The sequence below is a fragment of the Schistocerca gregaria genome, chromosome 2 (assembly GCF_023897955.1).
Source record: "Schistocerca gregaria isolate iqSchGreg1 chromosome 2, iqSchGreg1.2, whole genome shotgun sequence".
NCBI lineage: Eukaryota > Metazoa > Arthropoda > Insecta > Orthoptera > Acrididae > Schistocerca > Schistocerca gregaria.
The window spans coordinates 779,695,058-779,721,760 of NC_064921.1; the positions used below are offsets into that span (position 1 = coordinate 779,695,058).

The following is a 26,703-nucleotide window of genomic DNA, read 5'->3' on the forward strand; positions in this document are numbered from 1 at the left end:
AGAGTCATCTTAGATTTAAAAATCTAGTCAATTTCTGTGCTTCATTTCTGACTGTATCACTATTAGGCATAAGAATAATAAGAATATAAACATGATATGTATAATTTTCTGTGTTTGCTGTTGTCTCACTCTAAGTTTCGTAGTTTATTAGGCAGACAGGATTTAAATGAAATAGCAGCAAACACGAAAAAATACATGGCAAAATGTTTATATTCATATTATTCTTATGGTGAAGAGAATACTGCATGTGATTCACAATTCATAAAAGTTCCTATTAGCAACCATGTCTTCTCACAGGTGGGAAAAAATACAGAATTTAGAGTTGGCCATATTGACAAACATCCCTAACAGTCTTGCCAGTCGGATTTTCGTAGTACATTGAAATGCTGCTACATTCGAAGATCAACAAAACAGAATTTGTATTTACTTCGTTGGATAATGTATAAAAATGCAGTGGTCGAAGCTCGGGGCGGAGAAAAAAAAGCTGGTCTTACACCTTTTTTAAATTTATTTACTGACGCAGAGGTTTTGGCGCCAGTATTTATCTTTGTGCCTGCAAAGCATGCCTGTGTCGTGCTACATATATTTGACGGCATAAGTTAGTTGTGGCGGCAGCTACTAACATTTTTCAGAACTTCCGCTTACTTTGCACTCGATTCTAAGCTGCAGGCGGTTTTTTGGATTACAAAAACCAGAAAAAAAAGAGCGGCTTAGATTCGAGTCTATACGGTAGATGAGAGAGATTATATTTGTTTCAGGTTATTTACTTTTGAAATTGTTATACATTTAGATCATGGTAGAATTATAAAAATAAAAAGAGAAATTAAGGGAGTGTAACTACAATGACTTAAATGAGGATCTATCAAATTATTTTGATAAAGAAACGTAATTCAAAATGCCTCAAAAAGTAATAATAAATACATTAAACTGAAGTTTCCCAAAGCCTTTGATTTATATGTAAATGCAGGAGGGAGAACTTAACAGCCAGTGCAACAAGAAATAGTAACAGAGTGAGTGAGCTGAATGTGCTTGGTTATGTGTGACATTGTTTACAACAATTGTGCGGAAATGTCTTTTGTGAAGGGATTATTATTATTGTCTCTTAATGTTAGTAAAGCAATGAAGCTCTGAATGCCACTGGGCATAAGCTTGTCAACAAACACTCTGATAACTACTACACATATTATAACAAGTGTTTTATTGGTATGCATCACCATCATATACAAATTTATAACCCTTTATAGAGTGATCTGTCTTTTGATATAATTTTGAATTATGTAGCTATTTGTTAGCACAAAAACAATGAAAAAACCCTTCCACAATTCTTATTAGAATATTATAATGTTTCTGGACTGCATTTGTGAAAAACAGTGCTTGAAAGTACACTTCAATCAAACACAAATTCAAGTGACACACATTTTATACGACGTCCATGTGTTATCTCACGGAACAGTTTTTGTCCTTGTTGTGATCCAAGTTATCAGTTCACATCACATGGCACAAAAAAGTATTTTTCTCTTCCTTGCCATACAGGCCAATGGTCTTTAGCATCAATGCATACATATTTGGGAGGTATGGATGAGGCTTTGTTGTTCTTTCTGGTATCTTTTATAGATCCACATAATTAATACATGCCTCTCTCATGACTCTGATGTCCCAAGTCACATGGACTCAACTCTATTTTGAAGTTCTTCTGATTTAAAACCTTCTCTACTTCCTGTGCCAGTCTACAATGCAGAGCCCAATACATTATGATAATGATTAAACCTGTTTGGTAAAAGCCTTATACACTATTTTGTTGATCTGGGTGTGTCGTTACTGCCAACCACGGCAACATTTCCCACATCACACACACCTTGTGGTTACTGGTGCCAGATAGGTTTTTTTAGTTTAGAATTACTATTCAGGCACAAAGGGTTTGAAAAAAGTCAAAATAACACAGGAGCTCCACAAAATGCTGAAGAACGCACACTGAAGTCCAGTTAACTTATTTCATCAAAATATTAGTGAACTGAGTAATAACATAGAAGAGCCGCTTAACTGTCTGGAAAATTTAGAGAGCTCTGAAAAGATAGACATCCTGTGCCTCTCTGAGCACCACATAACCACAGGGTTTGATAACTTACATATAGAACATTGAACTATAATATACTCATGCAGAATTAACATAGGAAAAGGAGCAGTTGTTAATTAAGACAGAACATACAAAAATTGACACAAGTAGATTTTGTAGAAATCAGCACTCAAGAAATGTTTGCTTGTGAATTGATTCCAAAAAAATAGTTCACTATTAACAGTAACTGTAGATACATCCTCAACAGGATATTGTGAAAGGTGACTGCAATGTAGTTTTTCTATAGGATTCTGGCACAAAAATGATGTGGAAGCCTTAGTTGGACCCTACAATTTGATCTCAGTAAGTAACTTTCCAACATGGATGGAATGTTTTCTCTGCTGAAGCTCAAAGCAAGCAAATAACTGCTTCCCGAGTAACAAATTCTCTCACTGATCATTATGTGCGGTTAGGATAAATAAAATTGCCTTACAATATTGATACTCCACAGCAGAAATCAGTTAGAATTAATGACTCCAAATACAAACATTAAATTTAATCTATTCTATCATACATTCACATCGGTATTTGAAAATAGCATTTCACATGAGCTGATCAGAAAGAATGTACAAAAACCATGGATCATTGAAGGGTTTAAAGTATCTTGTGAAAGGATAAGGAAAATGTATCCATTGGCAATAACAATTAAGAGACCCCATGGTAACTGCACACTACAAAGCCCCCTCAAAATTAACAAGACAAGTTATTAAAAAGCCAAGGAACATCCATATAACGTCAGAAATCAGTAATTCTGACAACAGACTTAACCTTACATGGAACATTGTAAAATGAAAGACAGGACAACCTGCCGAGGAATAGGATAATGTCACTATGGAACTGAATGGAAGGGCTATAAATGATGAGTCACTGGTAGCAAATGTAATTCCATAACATTTCTTACATATAGTAGAAAGTATAGGGATGAACATTTGAAGAGAAAAAATCACAGCAGTACGTTGAAAAGGCAGCTCACAAAAAATTTAGTCATATGAATGTATAACTGACTTCTCCTTCTGAAATTAAGAAAACTATATATTCCCTCAAAAATAATGGATTATCTTGATTTTATAGTGTTTTCACTAGAGAACTAAGGACTTATTCCCATATACTAAGTCCTGCCTTATCTGCACTGTGTAATGCATCGCTTACTCCAGACATTTTTCCAGAGACTAAAAAATGCCATTCGCAAACCATTCTTTAAGAAAGGTGAAAATATATCAGTACTCGCCAAACTGTTTTACTGCTGACGTTTTCAAACATTATTGAGACTGGGATGTATTCTAGAACAGTGTCTCTGAGTGGGAACTGCTCAGGAGGACATCCTTATCAACAGAAACAAAACTGGCATTCCATGGATCGGAGCATGGAATGTCAGAACCCTTAATCGGGCATGTAGGTTAAAAAATTTAAAAAGGGAAATAAATAGGTTAAATGTGGATTTGTGGGAATTAGTGAAGTTCAGTGGCAGGAGGAACAGGACTTTTGGTCAAGTGAATACAGGGTTATAAATGCAAAACAAAATAAGGCTCTCACAATAATGCTTTCGGCCATTAAGGCCTTCGTCAACAACAGATGCGCGTGCGGTCTCTAGTGAAAACACTATAAAATCAAGATGATCCATTATTTTTGAGGGAATATATAGTTTTCTTAATTTCAGAAGGAGAAGTCAGTTATACATTCATATGACTAAATTTTGTGTGAGCTGCCTTTTCAAAACAGCGCACGCACGCACGCACGCACGCACACACAAGACTGCAGTCTCAGGTAACTGAAACCACACTGCTGTGTGTGGTTTCAGTTGCCTGAGACTGCAGTCACGTGTGCGATTGTGCGTGCCTTAATGGCAAATGCTTTATCGTGAGAGTATGTTGATGTGCCTATCAGCGACTCAGCATTTCTGTTATATGGTGAGTAGCAACTTTCCTTCTCATAATATTGTTACATTCCATCATGGATTTTCCATAGTTTGAAATAAAATTAGGGTATAGCACGAATAGGTTAAGAAAAGAGAAAAGAAAAACAGGATTACGGATAAGCTACTATGAACAGTATAGAGAACCCATTATTGTAGCTAAGATAGACATGAAGCCCCTGCTTGCCACAGTAGTACAAGTTTGTGTGTCTACTAGCTCCGCAGATGAAGAAGACATTGAAGAAATGTACGATGTCATAAAAGAAATTATTTAGGTAGTTAAGAGAGACAAAAACTTAATAGTCATCAGGACTGGAATTCGATAGCAGGATAAGGAAGAGAAGGAAAAGTAGTAGGTGAATATAGACTGGTGATAGGAATGTAAAAGGAAGCTCCCTGATTCATAAATGAATAAATGTATTTGCACAGAGCATGACTTATCATAGGTAACAATTCTTTAAGAACCATGAACAAAGGTTGTATATGTGGAAGATGCCTGGAGACACAGGAAGGTTTCAGATTGGTTATATAATGGTAAGACAGATTTAGAAACAATGTTTTAAATTTTAAGACATTTCCGGGGGCAGATGTGCACTCTGACCACAATTTATTGTGTTACGAACTGTAGATTAAAACTGAAGAAACTGCAAAAAGGTAGAAATTTAAGGAGATGGAACCTGGATAAACAGAAAGAACCTGAGGCTGTACAGAGTTTCAGAGAGAACATTAGGGAACAATTAACAAGGACAGGGGAAAGAGGTACAGTAGAAGAAGAATGGGTAGCTTTGAGAAATGAATAGTGGTGGGAGGATCAAGTAGATCAAAAGATGAGAGCTAGCAGAAATCCATGGGTAACAGAATAAATATTAAATTCAATTGATGAAAGAAGAAAATATAAAAATGCAGGAAATGAAGCACGTGAAAAGGAAGACAAACGTCTCAAAACATTCTCGGCTGTTTCCCTGAAAGAATTTAATTTGGTTTTGTATATGATGTTTATATTTCAGGCTAAAATGCATAAAAAGACATTAAGTAGTTTAATCGATACAGCTAAAATTATTCTTCTAGTATAAATTTATGAAATTACGAGATACCTGGCGTACTTCAAATTCATATTATAAACTGCACAATCTAATGCTAATTATTGAATTTATTTCTGGATTCATTTATAAAATAATGATATAACTTTGTGATGGTTCTCCTTTTGTCAAGAAAGTATGTTAACTCTTTCCCTTCATAAACTCTTTGGAATATTGTGAGTACCGCACAATGTAAGTAGTAGATTGCATGCATCTGATGGACAACCACTTTTTTTTAAAAATTTTGTCTACAACAATCTAATTGATGGTTGTATGAAAATGGAGAGTCAGTATGATATAGAAGAATGGGGTAAAATAAAAGAAAATCATTGCAACAGATAGTACTTCAAAGTTATTTAGTCATCTGGGACCCAGTAGGTCCAAATTTCAGCTGCAAGAATGCATCCCTAGACGCAAGAACTGCAGCCAACAACACGAACAGAAAATGAAGTAAAAAGTCTTTTTGTTTGTCTCTCTTATGCCTCTTGAAGCTTTTGAAAATAATGAAGAGACTAAAAGAAATTTAATGGTGATGTGTGGGAGGGTAAGATTACACCAAGCAGGGATGGCTAGAGGACAATGGAAATAGAAGAGGACATAGATGAAGATTAAATGGGAGATATGACACTGCATGACGAATTTGACAGAGCACTGAAAAACAGAAGTCTAAACAAGGCCCTGGGAGTAGACAACATTTCAATGGAAGTACTGATAGCTTGGGAGAGCCAGCCATGACAAAACTATTCCATCTGGTGAGCAAGATGTAAGACACAAGCAAAATACCTTCGGACTTCAAGAAGAATACAATAATTCCAATCACAAAGCAAGCAGGTGTTGACAGATGTGAAAATTACCGATCCATCAGTTTAATAAGTCAGAGCTGCAAAATACAAAAATGAATTGTTTACAGACGAATGGAAACACTTGTAGCAGCTCAACTAGGGGGAAAATTAGTTTGGATTCTGTAGAAACGTTGGAACACACGAGGCAATAATGAACCTACGACTTATCTTAGAAGATGAATTAAGGAAAGGCAAACCTACATTTTTAGCATTTGTTGGCTTTGAGAAAGCTTTTGACAATGCTGACTGGAATACTTTTTTCAAATTCCGAAGGTGCCAAGGGTAAAATACAGGAAGTGGAAAGATATTTACAATTTCAAATGGCAATCATAAGAGCTGAGGTGCATGAAAGGGAAGTAGTAGTTGAGAAGGGAGTGAGACAGGGTAGTAGCCCACCCCGGATGTTATTAAATCTATATAGAGCAAGCAGTAAGGGAAACAAAAGAAAAATTTGGAGAATGAATTAAAATCCATGGAGAAGAAATAAAAACTTTTAGGTTTGCCGATGATATTGCAATTCTCTCAGAGACATCAAAGGATCTGGAAGAGCAGTTGAATGGAATGGACAGTGTCTTGTAAGGATGGTATAAGATGAACATCAACAAAAGTAGAACAAGGATAATGGAATGTAGTCGAATTAAGTCGGGTGATGCTGGGGGAATTACTTTAGGAAATGAGACACTGAAAAGTAGTAAATGAGTTTTGTTATTTGAGGAGAAAAATAACCGATGATGGCCAGAGTAGGGAGGATATAAAATGTAGACTGGCTATGGCAAAGAAAGCGTTTCTGAAGAGGGCAGATTTGTTAACACTGAGTATAGATGTAAGAGTCAGGAAGTCTTTTCAGAGAGTATTTCTATGGAGAGTAGCCATGTATAGAAGTGAGACATGGACAATAAACAGTTTAGACAAGAAGAGAATAGAAGCTTTTGAAATGTGGTGTTACAGAAGAATGCTGAAGATTAGATCGGTGGATGATGTAACTAATGAGAGTATACTGAAGAGAATTGGGGAGAAGAGGAATTTGTGGCACAACTTGACAGAAGAAGGGGTTGGTTGGTAGGACACATTCTGAGGCATCAAGGGATCACCAATTTAGTACTGGAGGGAAGAGTGTGAGTGTGTGTGTGTGTGTGTGTGTGTGTGTGTGTGTGTGTGTGTGTGTGTGGAGGGAGGGGGGGGGGGGGGGGGAAGAGGGCAAAAATTGTAGAGGGAGACCAAGAGAGGAATACACTAAGCAGATTCAGAAGAATGTAGGTTGCAGTAGTTATTCGGAGATGAAGAGGCTTGCACAGGATAGAGTAGCATGGAGAGCTACATCAAACCAGTCTCTGAACTGAAGACCACAACAAAAACAACAACAACTCATCTGAGCAACACTTATATCCCCAGCAAATCACAGTTTGAATTTCAGAATAGTTGCGCTACTGATAATGTCATTTACACATTCACTAACCAAAATTTACAAGCATTAAATCACAAAACAGTGTCAGTTGGTATTTTCTGCGATATCTACGTGGCTAAATTAATGACAAAATGGCTAACAGCACCTGACCCAATTATTTTCCAAGTAATAATACCAAGTATTGTACCACCTGACCTACAGATAAATTGTGATGTAACATGAATGAGGATAGGAAAATGGATCACAGGCGCAGTAAGCAATATCCCAAAGATGAGCACCACAGTGAAGCGACAACACTGGATCTCTAACGAAACTTTGGCTTTGATTGAAAGGTAATGAAACATCTGACTGTCAGTCACGTATCCAGAACAATGAGAATCACTAATTAAAAAAGTGAATAGTGAAATTAAACACACTTGCAGGAAACACAAGAATGACCGTATTAAGAAAATTTGCACAGAGCTAGAGCCACCTGTGATAGAACCACAGCTCAGAACTGTATGACAAAGTGAAATACTTGGCACATGAGTTTTCATCCAGCAAACAGATTGTTAATGACGACCAAGGGAATGTCATTACAGATACAAAAGGCACTGACAAAGAATGGAGTGAATATTGCTTCAAGTTGTTCACTGAGGACTCTCATCCAATATTAAGGGAACAGAACAGATACTGAACCAGTGATCCTTAGAAAAGAAGTGAAATATGTACTGAAAATGTTGCAGAAGCAGGGGTCATCAGGCTAGTGTGGAATTAGTTCTCATATCCTAAAAAAACATGGGTTACTTTGGTGTGGACATCTTGCCCAGTCTATGTAAAAAAAAAAAATAGATGTCTGGAAAATGGCCAGACTGGTGGTGCCCTATTTTCATACCACTGGTCAAGTAATGTTCTCCACTTGATTGTGCAAACTATCAAATGATAGCCCTTACCTCCCATGCCAGTAAAATAATACTCACTATACTGAAAGAGGGGCTGAACAACTTTCTTCCACAAATAACAGATGAGCAAACTGGGTTTATTCCAGGCATGAGGATCAGTGAGCCGATCCTAAATATTCGGTAGACCTTACAGAAGGCAAGGAAATATAACATCAAGATGTTTATGTGCTTCGTGGATTACAAGTAAGTTTTCAACAAGGTGAAATGGTCAAAGCTATGGACTGTGCCATCAAGATGGGTACACAAAGAAACCCGGTATACCTGATCCAGCAACTGTACTTTTCGAACACAATGACAGTAGTAATCAAGAACACCTTCTCAGGCACCTTTCCTACTAATTCCAGCAAGGGGTATGGTTCCTTCACTCTCCACCATTGTTCAATGCACACAGTGAGCACATTATGAGGGATGTTCTTGAAGACTGGTATGATGACATCACTGAAGGTGGCAGAGGAATTATCTATTGCAGGTGTGCAGATGAAACTCTGATAACTGTAACAGATGAGCATCAACTGGAAACAAACATTTGAATGTCACATTGTCAGAAGATGAGGTAATGAGAAGAATAATGATGGAGTGAAAAGTCAATGACCTAAGATCTAGAGAACACCCACCATTATGTGGATAGACCAGATTAAGAGCTTGGCCAGGATGGGCTTGCAGCAAGCAAGTCATCATGTCAAAGCTGATTGTGTGAATCACTATATTCTCCTGTAGTTTTATGGGTTTGATGGTTTATCCAACCAATGGATAATGTTATATCTAACCAAAATAGTGCAGAAAGTTGTACCTAGTATTACAGACAATGTGCTTCAGGGACACTATTCTGACTATTTCAATCTTAGGTCCTTTCTTACATGTAAATGATCTTCCATCTCATATACAAGAAGTAGAATTAGTTCTTTTTGCAGATGACACTACAGCTCTAATCAATCCACGTATATAAACAGCAACAGAAGAATAGGTTAACAATGTTCTTAAAACTATCACCACCTGGTTCATTGCGAATGGTCTCTTCCTCAATTAAAAAAAAGGGTCAACATATTCAGTTTTGCATACCTAGGGATACTGCACCAATGATAAGTGTAACAATGATGAGAATTTAAACTGAAAAAAGCACACTCAGTGATTATTGGGTACTGATAGTGGACAAACAGTGTACGAGATTTTCAGCTTCACAGCTGTGTTTGGGCTTATCTGAGCATGGCCTAGAGGACTTTTTGGAGCGAACTGTCACTGGCTATGAGAGCTGGTTTCATCACACTACTCCAGAAACCAATCCAGGAAAAACAACGCGTTCAGTGAATCTGATTTAAAGAAGCTGAGTTGTGATAGGCTCCACAAAAAGATTCACACAATTATGGCTTCTGGGTGTTAAGGCCTTTGTCAACAACAGATACACATACACACACGCACACGCACACATACACTCACGCAAACACAACTCGTACCCATGTCTGCAGCCTCGGGCAACTGAAGCCACACTGCGAGCAGCAGCACCAGTGCATGATGGGAATGGAAACTGGGTGGGGGTAAGGAGGAGGCTGGGGCAGGGAGGGGGTGAGGATAGTATGGTGGGGGTAGCAGACACTGAAGTGCTGCAGTTTAGACGAAAGGCAGCAGGAAAGGTTGGGGGGGGGGGGGGGGGTAGCGGAAAGGAGAGAAATAAAAAGATTGGGTGTGGCAGTGAAATGACGTCTGTGTAGTGCTGGAACGGGAACAGGGAGGGGGCTGGATGGGTGAAGACAGTGACTAATGAAGGTTGAAGCCAGTAGGGTTACGGGAACACAGGATGTACTGCAGGAGAAGTTCCCACCTGCGAAATTAAAAAAAAAAAACTGGTGTTGGTGGGAAGGACCCAAATGGCACAGGCTGTGAAGCAGCCACTGAAGTGAGGGATAACATGATTGGCAGCATGTTCAGCAACAGAGTGGTCCACTTGTTTCTTGGCCACAGTTTTTCAGTGGCCATTCATGCGGACAGACAGCTTGTTGGTTGTCATGCCTACACAGAATGCGGCACAGTGGTTGCGGCTCAGCTTGTAAATCATGACTGGTTTCACAGGTAGCCCTGCCTTTGATGGGACAGAGGATTTAGTGACCGTACTGGAGTAGTGCCTTGAAATGAGAACTGTCCTGCCCACTATCCTTCCCACACCTACTACAGAGGTATTCCACCATCCACCAAAACTACACAATATACTCATCCATCCTTACCCAACCCCTGCTCTCAATCCCCTACGTCATGGCTCATACCCCTGTAATGGACCTAGATACAAGACCAGTCCCATACATCCTCCTATCATCACCTACTTCAGTCAGGTCATTAATATCACCTATCCCACAAAGGCAGGGCTCCCTGTGAAACCATTCACATGACTTACACGCTGGGCTGCAGCCTCATGCTGCATTCTATGTAGGTATGACAACCAACATGTGTATGCGAGTCTATTGTTGACGAAGGCCTTAATGGCCAAAATCTATGATTGTGTACATCTTTTTGTTGTGCCTATCGCAACTCAGCAACTCCGCTATAAGGTGAGTAGCAAATTTCCTTCTCCAATATTATTACATTCCGTCCTGGATTCTCCATTGTTTGATTTAAAGATGAGACTGTTCAAAAGGCCAGAAAAGTTATGAAAACTATGTTTCAGTAAGTGCAGTGCCTCATATCATTTTTAAATAAAGATAAAACAACCACAGGAGAATAATACACAGAGACAACTAGTTTTGATGACAAATTAAAGAAAATGTGGCCCCATTTGGCAAAGAAGAATGTGCTGTTTCACCACTACATCTACATCTATATCCATACTCCGCAAGCCACCTGACTCTGTGTGGCAGAGGGTACCTGGAGTACCTCTATCGGTTCTCCCTTCTATTCCAGTCTCGTATTGTTCGTGGAAAGAAAGATTGTCGGTATGCCTCTGTGTGGGCTCTAATCTCTCTGATTTTATCTTCATGGTCTATTCGCGAGATATATGTAGGAAGGAGTAATATACTGCTCGACTCCTCGGTGAAGGTATGTTCCTGAAACTTCAACAAAAGCCCGTAGCTAGCTACTGACCATCTGTCCTGTAAAGTCTTCCACTGGAGTTTATCTATCATCTACGTAACACTTTCGCGATTACTAAATGATGGTGTAACGAAGCGCGCTGCTCTCCGTTGGATCTTCTCTATCTCCTCTATCAACCCTATCTGGTACAGATCCCACACTGGTGAGCAGTATTCAAGCAGTGGGTGAACAAGCGTACTGTAACCTACTTCCTTTGTTGTCAGATTGCATTTCCTTAGGACTCTTCCAATGAATCTCAGTCTGACATCTGCTTTACCGACAGTCAACTTTATATGATCATTCCATTTTAAACCACTCCTAATGCCTACTCCCAGATAATTTATGGAATTAACTGCTTCCAGTTACTGTCCTGCTATATTGTAGCTACATGATAAAAGGATCTTTCTTTCTATGGATTCGTAGCACATTACACTTGTCTACATTGAGATTCAATTGCCATTCCCTGCACCATGTGTCAATTCGTTGCAGATCCTCCTGCATTTCAGTACAATTTTCCATTGTTACAACCTCTCGATATACCACAGCGTCATCCGCAAAAAGTCTCAGTGAACTTCTGATGTTATCCACAAGGTCATTTATACGAGGGTCGGTCAAAAAGTAATGCCTCCCATTTTTTTTCTACTTAAAAAAATTAAGTTAAGTGAAAAATTTGAATTTGGCGCCATTCCTCAAACCTTCTTCTGCAATCCACTGCAGTAGTAACTTTCTGTGTCAACAGGTGGCAGCACAGCAGAAGTTTGTAAGATGGCCGACATCGATGTTCGTTTGAGACAGCGATATGTGATTGAATTCTTGAATGCAGAAGGTGAAACGCCCATACGCATTCATGAAAGACTGAAGAAGGTGTACGGTGTTGTGACAGTGGATGTCAGCACTGTTAGACGATGGGTTCGTCGTTGTAAGGAAGCTGAAGGGCAAACACCGTTGACTGACGAAAAGCGGAGCGGCAGGCCGGTGAGTGCAGTGACTCCACACAACATTCAGCAAGTTGATGACATCATTCGTGGTGACCATCGGGTGACTGCAGATGAAGTGTGTCGCATTATTTCTCTTAGTAAAGGCAGTGTGATCACGATTATTAAACAATTGGGGTACTCAAAAGTTTGTGCACGTTGGGTTCCAAGAATGTTAACCGATCAGAATAAAGAGGCAGGGAAAACAATAGCCTCCCAACACTTGCAGCGCTTCCGTTTGGAGGGAGATGAGTTTCTGAAAAAAATTGTGACCGGGGACGAAACATGGGTGCATTTTTTTGAACCCGAATCAAAGAGGCAGTCAATGGAGTGGCGTCACACAAGCTCGCCGAGGAAGAAAAAATTCAAAACTGTGCGATCGGCAGGGAAAGTTATGGCAGTTTTCTGGGATACAGAGGGTGTGATTCTGGTTGATTTTTTGGAGCAGGGGGATGCACAATAAATTCTGTTCAATACGTCACAACCCTCAAAAAACTTAAAGCACGTCTTCAGCGAGTTCGCCCAACAAAATCAATGGCAGATGTTCTTCTTTTGCATGACAATGCAAGACCACACACCAGTCGTCACACCTCTGACGAGATTGTCAAAATTGGATGGGAAGTTTTGCCTCATCCCCCATACAGCCCTGACCTGGCACCCTCAGACTTCCATCTGTTCGGGCCACTAAAAGAAGCTCATCGTGGGATTCATTTAGAAGATGAGGAGGCCGTCAAAACATCCGTGCGTCAATGGCTTAGGAAGCAGAGCTGTGATTTTTACCGTGCTGGGATACATGCCCTTGTTCAAAGATGGACCAAAACTGTAGAGATGGGCGGAGATTACATTGAAAAATGACAAAATGATCCTCAATGTTGTGGTTTTCAACCTATGTAATTGCATTTAAATTTCCTGACAATTAAACGTAGAAAAAAAAAAAGGAGGCATTACTTTTTGACTGACCCTCGTATATAATGCGAAAAGCAACAGTCCTACAACACTCCCCTGCGGCACACCTTAAATCACTCTTACTTTGGAAGACTTCTTTCCATTGAGAATGACACGATGCAGTCTGTTATCTAGGAACTCTTCAATCCAATCACACAGTTGGTGTGATATCCCATATGCTCTTACTTTGTTCACTAAACGACTGTGGGGAACTGTATCGAATGCCTTGCGGATGTCAAGAAACACAGCATCTACCTGGGAATCCGTGTTTATGGCCCTCTGAGTCTCGTGGACAAATAGCGCGAGCTCGGTTTCACACGATTGTCTTTTTCAAAACCCATGCTGATTCCTACAGAGTAGATTTCTAGTCTTCAGAACAGTCATTTTACTCGAACATAATACATGTTCCAAAATTCTACAACTGATCGACGTTAGTGGTATAGGTCTATAGTTCTGCACATCTTTTCGACATCCCTTCTTAAAAGCGGGGATGACCTGTGCTCTTTTACAATTCTTTGGAACACTATGCTCTTCTAGAGACCTACGGTACACCACTGCAAGAAGGGGGCAAGTACCTTTGTGTACTCTGGGTGAAATCGAACTGGTGTCCCATCAGGACCAGCGGCCTTTCCTCTTTTGGGCGATTTTAATTGTTTCTCTATCCTCTGTCGCCTATTTCGATATCTACCATTTGTCATCTGAGCGACAATCTAGAGAGATAACTACAGTGCAGTCTTCCTCTGTGAAACAGCTCTGGAAAAAGACATTTAGTATTTCGGCCTTTAGTGTGTCATCCTCTATTTCAGTGCCATTTTGGTCACAGAGTGTCTGGACATTTTGTTTTGATCCACCTACCGCTTTGACATACGACCAAAATTTCTTAGGATTTTCTGCCAAGTCAGTACATAGAACTTTACTTTCGAATTCATTGAAAGCCTCTTGCATAGGCCTCCTCACATTAAATTTTGCTTGGCGTAATTTGTGTTTGTCTGCAGGGCTTTGGCTATGTTTATGTTTGCTGTGAAGTTCCCTTTGCTTCCGCAGTAGTTTTCTAACTTGGTTGTTCTTGTCCACTGATCCTCAACACTATCTGTACTTGCGACAAAACTTTTGTGTTGAGCTGTCAAGTACTCTGAAATCTGCTTTTTGTTGCTTTTGCTAAACAGAAAAATATTCCTGCCATTTTTAATATTTCTATTTACGGCTGAAATCATCAATGCAGTAACCACTTTACGATCGCTAAGTCCATGTTCTGCTTTAACTGTTTCAAATAATTCGGGTCTGTTTGTCACCAGAAGGTCTAATATGTTATCACTATCAGTCGGTTCTCTGTAAAACTGCTCAAGGTAGTTTTCAGATAAAGCACTTAAAAAGATTTCACTGGCTTCTTTGTCCCTGCTACCCGTTATAAACATTTGAGTCTCCCAGTCTATACCTGGCAAATTAAAACCTCCACCCAGAACTATAACATGGTGGGGAAACCTACTCGAAATATTTTCCAAATTTTCCTTCAGGTGCTCTTCCACAACAGCTGCTGAGCCAGGGGGCCTATGGAGACATCCAATTATCATGTCTGAGCCTGCTTTAACCGTGACCCTTACCAAAATTATTTCAAATTTCGGGTAGATTTCCTTCGATACTATTGTACTTTTTATCGCTATAAACACGCCTCCGCCTTCACTGTCCAGCCTGTCTCTGCTAGAATTTCAATGTGGCAGCATGTAGCTCTAGAGTTGTCACCAGAAAACTGCATGAATTGCGCTACAAATTGCTGCCTGTATGTCTCCCTGATATTTTCGTATGAAGTATTCACTTCCAGGTGAAGAGCCTTCTCAAATGGGTTAGCATTAAATCAGGCGCTTATTTTGATGAGCCTGACTTGTTTGTCAGTTGCAAACACTTCATCCACAAGAAGTGTTGAAGACCTGTCATTCAGGTATTCACTAACAAACCTTATTTCTTTACAGAACTGGACTTCCACGTATAAGAAGGCTTTAAATGACTGATAACTTCACAAATGAGTCTTAGATAATTTACATTAAACATGAAAGCAAGAGAACATTTAGAAAAGGTTAGAAATTATGTGAAATAGTTGTTGGAAGATGTTTAGTGTTCTCATTCTGAAATACCGAAGGCATGTAGTCAGGTAATTTGTGCATAGGGAGCTGTGCTACCAAAACATATACACTGTTTCTAACTGTAATACTTGCTTAAGCTTTAACGGAAGATTATGCATCTGAATGTGTAGATCATGGCAGTATTTTAAATTTTTAGATGCTGTCAATAATTACATGAAATACTGAAAAACAAATTTTTGGAAGCCTTAGACAGGCAACCTGCAACTGGGATGTGTAACGATAAACTGGTTTATTTGTTTAGTAATAATGATGTGCAAGGTTTGATTGGAAAGTTTTAAGAATGGATCTGCTACTGCTTACTGGTTTGGTGGGTAGGTACACGGAGGGTGGGGAGTGAGTCATTGCCTTGTCCTCGAATGTCCCGGCATTTCCTTTATTCAGTTCATTGTGGTAGCTGCTTCAGTGCAGGTCTGTTAGGGTTTGTTGCCATATTCTGTCTGTGTGAGAATGGACATAAAAACAGAGCAATGAGTTTGTGTGAATTTTTGTTTTAAAACCAGGAAATCAGCTTTGAGATTTACGAACTATTAAAAACAGCTTTTGGAGATAACTGTATGAGCCAGTCAAATTGTTTTTGTCTGGTTCAACAGATTTAAAAATGGCCGCAAATAATTTGAAGATGAACCACGGTCCGTCTGTACTCCCACCTCAAAAACGAATTAAAATGTTGTGAAAATTCACGACTTAGTGGGCTCCGATCATAGACTTACAATTAGGGAGATGGTTGATGAACTTAAATTAAGTTTCTATGCAATTCAGTCATTTTAACTGAAGATCAAAACATGCATCGAGTGAATGCAAAATTCATTCTGAAGTGTTGTCAAGTAGACAATACCAACGTGAAGTGTGCCAAGAACTGATTAATCAGCCTAACAATGACCCAGATTTGTTAAATAGGGTAATTACAGATGACGAATCGTGGATATATGGATATGATCCTGAAACCAAAGTGCAGTCTTTGCAGTGGAAAACTCCAGGTTCACGGAGACCGAAAAAAGCACGGCAAAGTTGGTCAAAGGCGAAGACAATGTTGGTGATTTTTTTTTCAATTTTACCTGTATTGTTCATCATGAATTTACCCCAGAGGACAGACAATTAACAAGGAATACTACAAATGTGTCCTTGAGTGTTTGTGCTAAATGGTGCGGAAGAAAAGGCCTGCATTGTGGAAAGTCAGGAGTTGGGTGCTACATCGTGAAAATGCTCTGGCTCATCATGCCTTCTCCATCGTTGAATTTTTGACCAAATTCAAAATTCCTGTGCTTCGACAACCGCCATATTTCCCTGATTTGGCCCCTGTGGACTTCAACCTGTTTCCTATGGAATCAGCGTGTTCAGTCAGAAGGGGACTATTTTGGAGGAGATGCATCACAGTAGGATGTAAGTACCACCATTTTACAATTACAAGCCCATTCTTAAAACTTCCCAATCACATCTCGTATTTACTGCAGTTTGTAAAGTTTCTTATACGCCAGGCTCTGAGTATCAGATTGCTTTATTATGCTGAGATGGAGAACAGAATAAATTTTCTTTTAATGCTTGTTTCCTTTACTAAGACCACTCATAAGGTCTTCCATATTATCCAAAACTGCAAGAGGACTGATAGTGTAGATTCCTTGGAGCTCCTGCTTGTCACAAATTGTAGAATTCACTGACTTTCAATGATTTACTCCCTGCTACACAAGTTTATCTCCTGAACAATTTATTTTCGCAATTCATCCAGGAAAAATTATGAAAAAACTGTTTTTGAGTAGATTTTTCCCCTGGTTCATTAATATCTAGTAACACTGTGTGGCGACCAAGATGTACCTGTGACAGCATATAAGTAAGTGTTCCATCTTCTGAACTACTGTTTCCTGGTACCCTTCCATAGGAAATATTAAATTATTCTCTTGGGAGACATGCAGACAAGCATGAAGTTCATCACTTTCTCTGGCATTCAATGTCCAAAAAAATGGAGTGGTTCAATTTACCTTCAGCTAACCTGCCCGAAATGAAATATTTTATATAGGATCTTAAAAACTTTTAAAGACAAAGCCAAAACATTCACATAAATAAAATCAATACTGCCTATTGTATAATACCATCAGCCAAGTCACCACAAGGTAACGTAGTCAATTTTTCTGCTCTGGTGATGGAAACAGACAGAAGGCTTAAACCAGAGGCTCAGACAATTCTGAGGAGATCTGGGGTGCAAATTTCTCAACCTCCGCTATCAGGTGGAGAAATGTAGGGTCCCCCTGAATAGGTCAGGCGTGAACTACACGCAGGAAGTGGCTACAAGGGCAGCGGAGTAAGTGTGGAGTGCACATGTGGTTTTTTTTTTAGGTTAGAGAATTCCCTCCCTAAGCCCGACATGACGACTCCCGAGACGCAGCAAGATAGGAGTACGCACAATGCAACAGGGAATAAAAATATTAATCTGAAAATACTAAACTGCAGTAGTGTCTATAGAAAGGTCCCAGAACTGCTCTCATTAATAAACGGTCACAATGCCCAAATAGTACTAGGGACAGAAAGTTGGCTGAAACCAGATGTAAACAGTAATGAAATTCTAATGGATGAAGTGTTTGCAACTGACAAACAAGTCAGACTCATCAAAGTAAGCGCCTGATTTAATGCTACCCCATTTGAGCAGGCTCTTCACCTAGAAGTGAATACTTTATACGAAAATATCAGGGAGACAGCACAGGCAGCAATTTGTAACGCAATTCATGCAGTTTTCTGGTGACAACTCTAGAGCTACATGCTGCCACATTGAAATTCTAGCAGAGACAGGCTGGAAGTGAAGGCGGAGGCGTGTTTATAGCGATAAAAAGTACAATAGTATCGAAGGAAATCTACCCGAAATTTGAAATAATTTTGGTGAGGGTCACGGGTAAAGCAGGCTCAGATATGATAATTGGATGTCTCCATAGGCCCCCTGGCTCAGCAGCTGTTGTGGCAGAGTACCTGAAGGAAAATTTGGAAAATATTTCGAGTAGGTTTCCCCACCATGTTATAGTTCTGGGTGGAGGTTTTAATTTGCCAGATATAGACTGGGAGACTCAAATGTTTATAACGGGTGGCAGGGACAAAGAAGCCAGTGAAATCTTTTTAAGTGCTTTATCTGAAAACTACCTTGAGCAGTTTTACAGAGAACCGACTGATGGCAATAACATATTAGACCTTCTGGTGACAAACAGACCCGAACTATTTGAAACAGTTAACGCAGGACAGGGAATCAGCGATCATAAAGCGGTTACTGCATCGTAGATTTCAGCAGTAAATGGAAATATTAAAAAAGGTAGGAAGATTTTTCTGTTTAGCAAAAGTACCTGATGGCTCAAAACAAAAGTTTTGTCTCAAGTAAAGATAGTGTTGAGGATCAGTGGACAAGAACAACCAAGTTAGAAAACTGCTGCGGAAGCAAAGGGAACTTCACAGCAAACATAAACATAGCCAAAGCCCTGCAGACAAACACAAATTACGCCAAGCAAAATTTAATGTGAGGAGGCCTATGCAAGAGGCTTTCAATGAATTCGAAAGTAAAGTTCTATGTACTGACTTGGCATAAAATCCTAAGAAATTTTGGTCGTATGTGAAAGCGGTAGGTGGATCAAAACAAAATGTCCAGACACACTGTGACCAAAATGGTACTGAAATAGAGGATGACACACTAAAGGCTGAAATACTAAATGTCTTTTTCCAAAGCTGTTTCACAGAGGAAGACTGCACTGTAGTTCTCTCTCTAGATTGTCGCTCAGATAACAATATGGTAGATATCGAAATAGATGACAGAGGGATAGAGAAACAATTAAAATCGCTCAAAAGAGGTAAGGCCGCTGGACCTGATGGTATATCAGTTCGCTTTTACACAGAGAACGCGAAGAAACTTGGCCCCCCTTCTTGCATCGGTGTACCGTAGGTCTCTAGAAGAGCGTAGTGTTCCAAAGAATTGGAAAAGGGCGCAGGTCATCCCCATTTTCAAGAAGGGACGTCGAACATGTGCAGAACTATAGACCTATACCACTAACGTCAATCAGTTGTAGAATTTTGGAACATGTATTATGTTCGAGTAAAATGACTGTTCTGAAGACTAGAAATCTACTCTGTAGGAATCAGCATGGGTTTTGAAAAAGACGATCGTGTGAAACCGAGCTCGCGCTATTTGTCCACGAGACTCAGAGGGCCATAAACACGGATTCCCAGGTAGATGCCGTGTTTCTTGACTTCCGCAAGGCGTTCGATACAGTTCCCCACAGTCGTTTAATAAACAAAGTAAGAGCATATGGACCATCACACCAATTATGTGATAGGATTGAAGAGTTCCTAGATAACAGAATGCAGCATGTCACTCTCAATGATTCTTCCGAAGTAAGAGCGATTCAGCTGTGGCGCAGGGGAGTGTTGTAGGACCATTGCTATTCACAACATACATAAATGACCTTGTGGATGACATCTGAAGTTTACTGAGGCTTTTTGCGGATGATGCTGTGGTATATTGAGAGGCTGTAACAATGGAAAATTGTACTGAAATGCAGGAGGATCTGCAGCGAATTGACGCATGGTGCAGGGATTGGCAATTGAATCTCAATGTAGACACGTGTAATGTGCTGAGAATACATAGAAAGAATGATCCCTTATCATTTAGCTACATTATAGCAGGTCAGCAACTGGAAGCAGTTAATTCCATAAATTATCTGGGAGTAGGCATTAGGCGTGATTTAAAATGGAATGATCATATAAAGTTGATTGTCGGTAAAGCAGATGTCAGACTGAGATTCATTGGAAGAGTCTTAAGGAAATGCAATCCGACAACAAAGGAAGTAGGTTACAGTACGCTTGTTCACCCACTGCTTGAATACTGCTCACCAGTGTGGGATCTGTACCAGATAGGGTTGATAGAGGAGATAGAGAAGATCCAACGGAGAGCAGCGCGCTTCGTTACACCATCATTTAGTAATCGCGAAAGTGTTTCGTAGATGATAGATAAACTCCAGTGGAAGACTTTACAGGACAGATGGTCAGTAGCTAGCTACGGGCTTTTGTTGAAGTTTCAGGAACATACCTTCACCGAGGAGTCGAGCAGTATATTACTCCTTCCTACATATATCTCGCGAATAGACCATGAAGATAAAATCAGAGAGATTAGAAAATGGTTCAAATGGCTCTGAGCACTATGGGACTCAACATCTATGGTCATCAGTCCCCTAGAACTTAGAACTACTTAAACCTAAGTAACCTAAGGACATCACACAACACCCAGCCATCACGAGGCATAGAAAATCCCTGACCCCGCCGGGAATCGAACCCGGGAACCCGGGCGTGGGAAAGCGAGAATGCTACCGCACGCCCACGAGATGCGGGCAGAGAGATTAGAGCCCACACAGATGCATACCGACAATCCTCCTTTCCACGAACAATAGGAGACTGGAATAGAAGGGAGAACCGATAGAGGTACTCAAGGTACCATCCGCCACACACTGTTAGGTGGCTTGCGGAGTATGGCTGTAGATGTAGATGAAGCGCACAGTGTAACTTAATTTTCCTGACATCAATTACCTATTAGCAGCTGAAAAAGCGTGAACTGAATAAAATCTTCTCGGTTTTCAAGCCATGCCAATTTATAGAGAAATGGTTTTATTCAGACACTGAGGACACGAAGGATGAAATGTAACTGCAGACTATGTGCACGTGCACGTGATTAGTACGGTGTTGTGAACCAAGCACAAACCACTTGACTAATTTGTTAATCTATCTGCTACACAGAACATTTGCACATCTATGAAGTGGACTAAAAGGTACATACACTCATATTCTACAAAACTGGTGGCTTTACACATTTGCAATATGGCTGATTCTGCACATGTACAATGTGTTGCACGGAATGGTTAATTCCGTTTGCCGTAAATCATACATGCATGAAAATTAACAAAAGTTAGCACACAATGATTGCACGCCAGCAGCACAGTTCATACATTTTAGAAAATTTACTGGATTGGTGCATATGCCCCTTAGCCATTTCCTAAGTTTAATAACTACAACACCCACGCGGAACAGAAGCTTTAGTCATAAATAACATTTTTCTTCATATTTTAAAACAGTCTACCAACGCTGGGGTAACTATTCTTTCCAGCAGCTGTTGAAATCACATGGTTTTGAGGTAAAGAACTCGTCAAGTCGCGTTTGGAGTGCATTTTCATGTGGAAAGGAAGTTCCTTGAAGGTTGTTCGATAGAGAGCAAAAAATGTGAAAAACTGAGTGCGCAAGATCAAGTGAAATGTGAGTGTGGAATGACTTCTCAATCCAACTCTTTAATATAATTTTTTGTCAGTCTAGAAGAATGCAGCTGGGTTCATGGAGTAGCATCACTTCATACAGTCTCCCTGGTCAATGTTATTGGACTGTGTCTGCAACATGTGTCAGTTGTTGACAATAAATGTAAGCAGTTATGTTACAGTTGGGAAAAGCAATTCACAGCATACCAGATGCATTTCTTGTGGATGCACACAGGTTTTTGTACCGAAAGTTGCTGCTTTGTCTGGGCACAATCATTTCTTTGTTTTCCTTATGTTACCATAAAGACACCATTTCTCATCAGCAGCAATGATACAGACTATAAATGGTCAGTGTTGTCCAGGAGTAATTGATGACAAGCAAACAGAGATACACATAGGGCAACCTGCTGGTTTCTGTGATTTTGGCTTAGAACATTCAGTACCCATACACCCGATGTGTATGCAAATGTTGCATGATGGTGGAAAGATCAGAGTTCACCACATTTGCCAGTTCTCTAGTACAGTGATGTGGATCATTGTGGATTAATATGTAGTCTTCATCAAACCCCGAAGGTCTTCCTGAATGTGGAGAGTCACTAATGTCAAAACAATCCTCCTTAAAAATCAGTAAACAATTTTCTTGCCATGCTCTGTCTGATGGTATTATCCCAATACATGGCAAAAACGTTTCCGGCTACCTCTGCTGCTATAATCTCTTTACTGAACTCAAACAGAACAATATGTCAGAAATGTTCCGCTTTCTCCACTTAGCACTACTTTTTAGCTTATACAGTTCCCCAAACTATCTCTAAATGACAAAATGACAATATGTTAACTCAAATAACAACAGTGAACTAAAAATAAAAATGACAACACATAAACCCCCAACAACCGAAATACCAACATAGGAAAAAGTACAAACTTATACACAACATACAGCTCCGAGTACAAGTTTTTATCTATATGAACATCGAATTATAATATCCAGCTCCATTTATTGGTTGCCCTCGTGCATTATTGCTAATGGTGTGGTCAGCTCTTCTGCACTACAGAACTGCATGTACTGTATTGTATTTTATCTAAGTTCACAAAGGAACAAAAGCTTAGGTTGGGAGAACATGGGAGAGAAAACTTGTGACTTAGGGAAATGACTGGAAGCCTAAAAATTGATACTATCTGAACGGTTTGTTGTCCTTAAGAATGCAAGTCCAATATCTTAACATGCCCCATGTCATATGTCAAGGAAGAATGGTGTTAAGTCACCAGGTGAAAGAAGTAAGGGTAAAGAAGTTTATGAAAAAGTCATCACAATACATCAAACATGAAAGCTAAATACATACTAAAAAGTAAATAGACCATTATTATTCAAAGCAATACCTCTATCATTTTTTCTCTGTTCTTGGTTGGGTTCATTGGAGGTTCAGTCAGAAGAATCTTGCATTCTTTTGGGTTTATGTTCATTTTCTCTTCACCAAATGTATAATCCCATACGTGGCACATATCTTCCCAGTTCCTGAAAACAAGAAAAATATTTTCATGATGCTATGAAACCACAAACTTTGCAGCCTTGCAGCTCTTCTTACATAACTAGTTATTGGAAGCCTCAGTATAGACCAAGTAAAACAACATATTTCTTAGCTGTAGAAAGCAATATTTTCTCATATAAAATACTCTGAGTATTACAATTCTAATACAAAATACTGACAGATATAATTTGGATTTCAAAATATCGCCAATAACGTTTTTAAATTTTTTTGATGTTTCTTTGTTTTTACGCCAGCAGCAGTAGACGTAACCGCTTGAAATTATTTGGGCACTACAGGCCAATCAAAGAATATATTGTCAGTTCTGCAAGTCTCACTTGCTGTCCTTTATCAAAGATGTTCAAAGTGAAGAGGTTTCTCTTAGACAACTTGTTTTTTCTGTAGAAGAATTTCTATTATTGTAATGTATAACCGATGGTGGGCAGGAATTACTAACTCATGTCTGCATTAAAAAGAAATCAGCATGTAGCCCTATTTATGAGTCAATTTATGACTCATACCACACCATTATGGTTTATAGTGCAAATGAACATGAGACAAACTATTAACAAGTGCCATTTTTTGTTCACTGTGCTAAGTTTTCAGCCTAAAGACTTCTACACTGCTGTTATTTTATCATCTTTAATTTTACTGAGTTATGCATTAACCCACAAGCATATGCTGCTAAAAACAGAGATGAACTGCTACACAACTGCAAGGAGTGTAAATACATTGATGCATAGCAACACAAACATGGGTGCTGGAAAGGAAAATTTGAAACTTATAGGAAGAAACCCCCATGAATCGGCACACGATCATATTTTCTGTTGAATAACAATAGTGATATTAGAAATAATACAAGAAATTTAAGAGCTTACTTTATTTATTACTTTTGCAAATTAGATGTTTTCAATTTCTTGGGATTCACTTAAAATATTTCAGTGATTTACATTACCAATGAAAACTTTTATCTTAAGTTATGATAAAGTATGGTACTTACTACAGGAAATTCAACAACAATTTTGAAAGTCAGACAGAAAATGAGAAAAGACCAATTATAATTAAAGAAAATAAAATAAATAAAAACAACATGAAATTTTTCTTTTCGACACAGCTTACTAGTAAAGCAAGGTAAGTAAGTAAGTAAGTAAATAACTCTTAAGACTTGATAAAAACGGGAAGGATGGTGTTTGGATTGTAGCTGTTATGGGGAATCTTAAGTAATGTCTGAAACTCTCAGTTGGTGAAAGTGTAGTCTTCGAAAGATGACGATAACAACAATATAGTACATACAGACTTTATATGTTCTATTTTGGTACCTCTCAGTAATGTATACCCTAGAAGACATTTCTATTAACAAATGATTTAAAATGATGAAAACAATTCAGGTGTATTTGATCTTTTACGAATAAGTGGAAATGCTGCTGTGTCCACCAGTGAGAATAAATATATGAAAAAGAATCCTTGTTAAAAAAGGAAATTTATACATTTATGCCTTCCAGTCTGGCCCAAACTGAGTAATATTATTTCCACAACCACAACTCCATCCCTTAACTCAAAACTAATGACCTCTCAACCTGCACAATGTCACTTGTGTCATTTCTGCTACCAAACCATCACTTGCCATTTGCCATATGGTCACATGTGAGGGTGACCTGTGTGCAAAGCTCACTCCACGCATCCATAAAATACGGTACATCCTGTGGTAGCAGTCAATGACTCCATTTGAATAAAATGACAAGGTTTGCCAGATCAAACCATCGGTGGCACTCATTCTCGTGTGCTTGCACTGAGGGTGTTGTTCTATGCAACGGGCATCCCCTACCATCAAACAGAGTTGAGTCAAGATGGTGTACAACTGCAGTCTTCATGGCTGCATATAGCCATGTCAACACCTGACACGCCACGCTGCACAGCTTCATGCTGCACACAAATACATAGTGCAGAACAACACAGAACAGTGCACACCAGGGCAGAATCACGCAGAATTTAATAGAGTGCTCCTAAGTGCACAGCAATGTTGCAGTGTGCCCATGTCATAAAAATGGAAAATGACTAATGCTGACCAAACATAGCCGCACACAAGTGAACCGTTTCCTTGGATATAATGCCACTGTGTGGAACTACTTCACTGTTGTGTAGCGTGGCATGGGTTGTGTACATACCAGATGTGCTCGACTGTGCCGTACCTCTATCCGTTTTGAGCGGTACACCTAAGCGTGGTGCAGCCGGTGTGGATGCAGCTATAGAAGGCAAGGGCAGCAAGCTCCAGTGAATTCATGTGTATATGTTCTAAGTATTTATTTGCTACAATCTGGCCACTTCTCCAAGGACTACTACTGTGCCCATGGGCTTGTTACAATTTGCTATATTGATTGATTTCTGCTTGCTGTTCACCAATGATTACATGTGGGGTTTGTTCCATATATTAGACTTGTTCTTTGTGTAACTGTTCTTGTGGTCAATGAGACATTTAGCATCTCTTTACAAGTAAATTTTAACCCCATCGCTGGTTTAGTCACACAGTCATATGCATGACCACCTGCAAAGTGTTATCAAATGTCATCCACTGGAACTGCTGCACAGGTTTTTATGTGTCTGCTAAGCAGCTGTTGTACACATTAATATCCAGCATTTTTACTATAGGGTACATAATTTTCAGTAAGACTGACATGTTCGCTAAATAAATATAAACACTTGTTATGAAAAATCTAAATGAACTACTGTAATTTGTTGAATCATATTTATGCATATATAGTCACTTCTCTCAGATATAGCATACTTTCATTAGTACTTTCATTAGTATTTTCATTATTTTTTCAGTCTTTCAAAAATAAAGAACATTTCTCATGCAATTTCTTTCTTCCATGTTATATTACTCAAAATTATGCATCTCACTTTGTTTTCTGGAAAACAGCAAATTTCTACTTTCTTCCCCTATTTTGTTTGGATTCACAATATGGATTTACCCTAAAATAACAATGAGTTTGTGTAGCCATTTGTTAATCTACGAGTAGTTAGTTTTTTTAAGCAATTCTGGGCCCTGGACTTCAGACAAAGGTCTCATTGTGTTATTCAGTCTTGTCAAAGTCTGAAGTTCGTGGGATAAAGTTAATAAAAAAATGTGTAAAGTGAAGCAAAGTATCAAAGTAAAATTACGACAGTTTGTGTCTCAATATGGTAAGAAAGTATTTTTGATTGATGGTAAAATACTGTACTTTAAACTGTGTGACATTAAGATTAAATGTAGAGAAGACATTTAAACTTTTGTTCTCTGAATTATCAAAAATACCTAAATTTTCCAGTTTTTTATTGATCACATCAGTAAATAGTAACAAAACAACAGTGAACTTTTTCAGATTCTAATTTTATTTTTGTCACCATTTTACAAAAATGAGACTTTTGAGTACTGTCTGGACCTCCAGTGGTTTACTGACCAACAGTTCCCATTAGATCACTTTTTCTAAGTAATAAATCAAAATGTGTTAGAATTGAACATTAGGAAGTTAATTACATA

At 39.0% G+C, this 26,703-nt stretch overlaps 1 protein-coding gene across 3 annotated transcripts in view; it reads right to left on the reverse strand.

Moving 5' to 3' along the window:
- Positions 1-26,703, reverse strand: part of LOC126335030 (actin-related protein 2-B) — an 81,180-nt gene that overhangs the window by 37,906 nt on the left and 16,571 nt on the right. For all 3 annotated transcript variants that reach the window (XM_049997876.1, XM_049997874.1, XM_049997875.1), the window contains one exon: positions 23,041-23,176. In XM_049997876.1, coding sequence (XP_049853833.1) covers positions 23,041-23,176 — 136 coding nt within the window. The remainder of the gene's footprint in view (positions 1-23,040; positions 23,177-26,703) is intronic.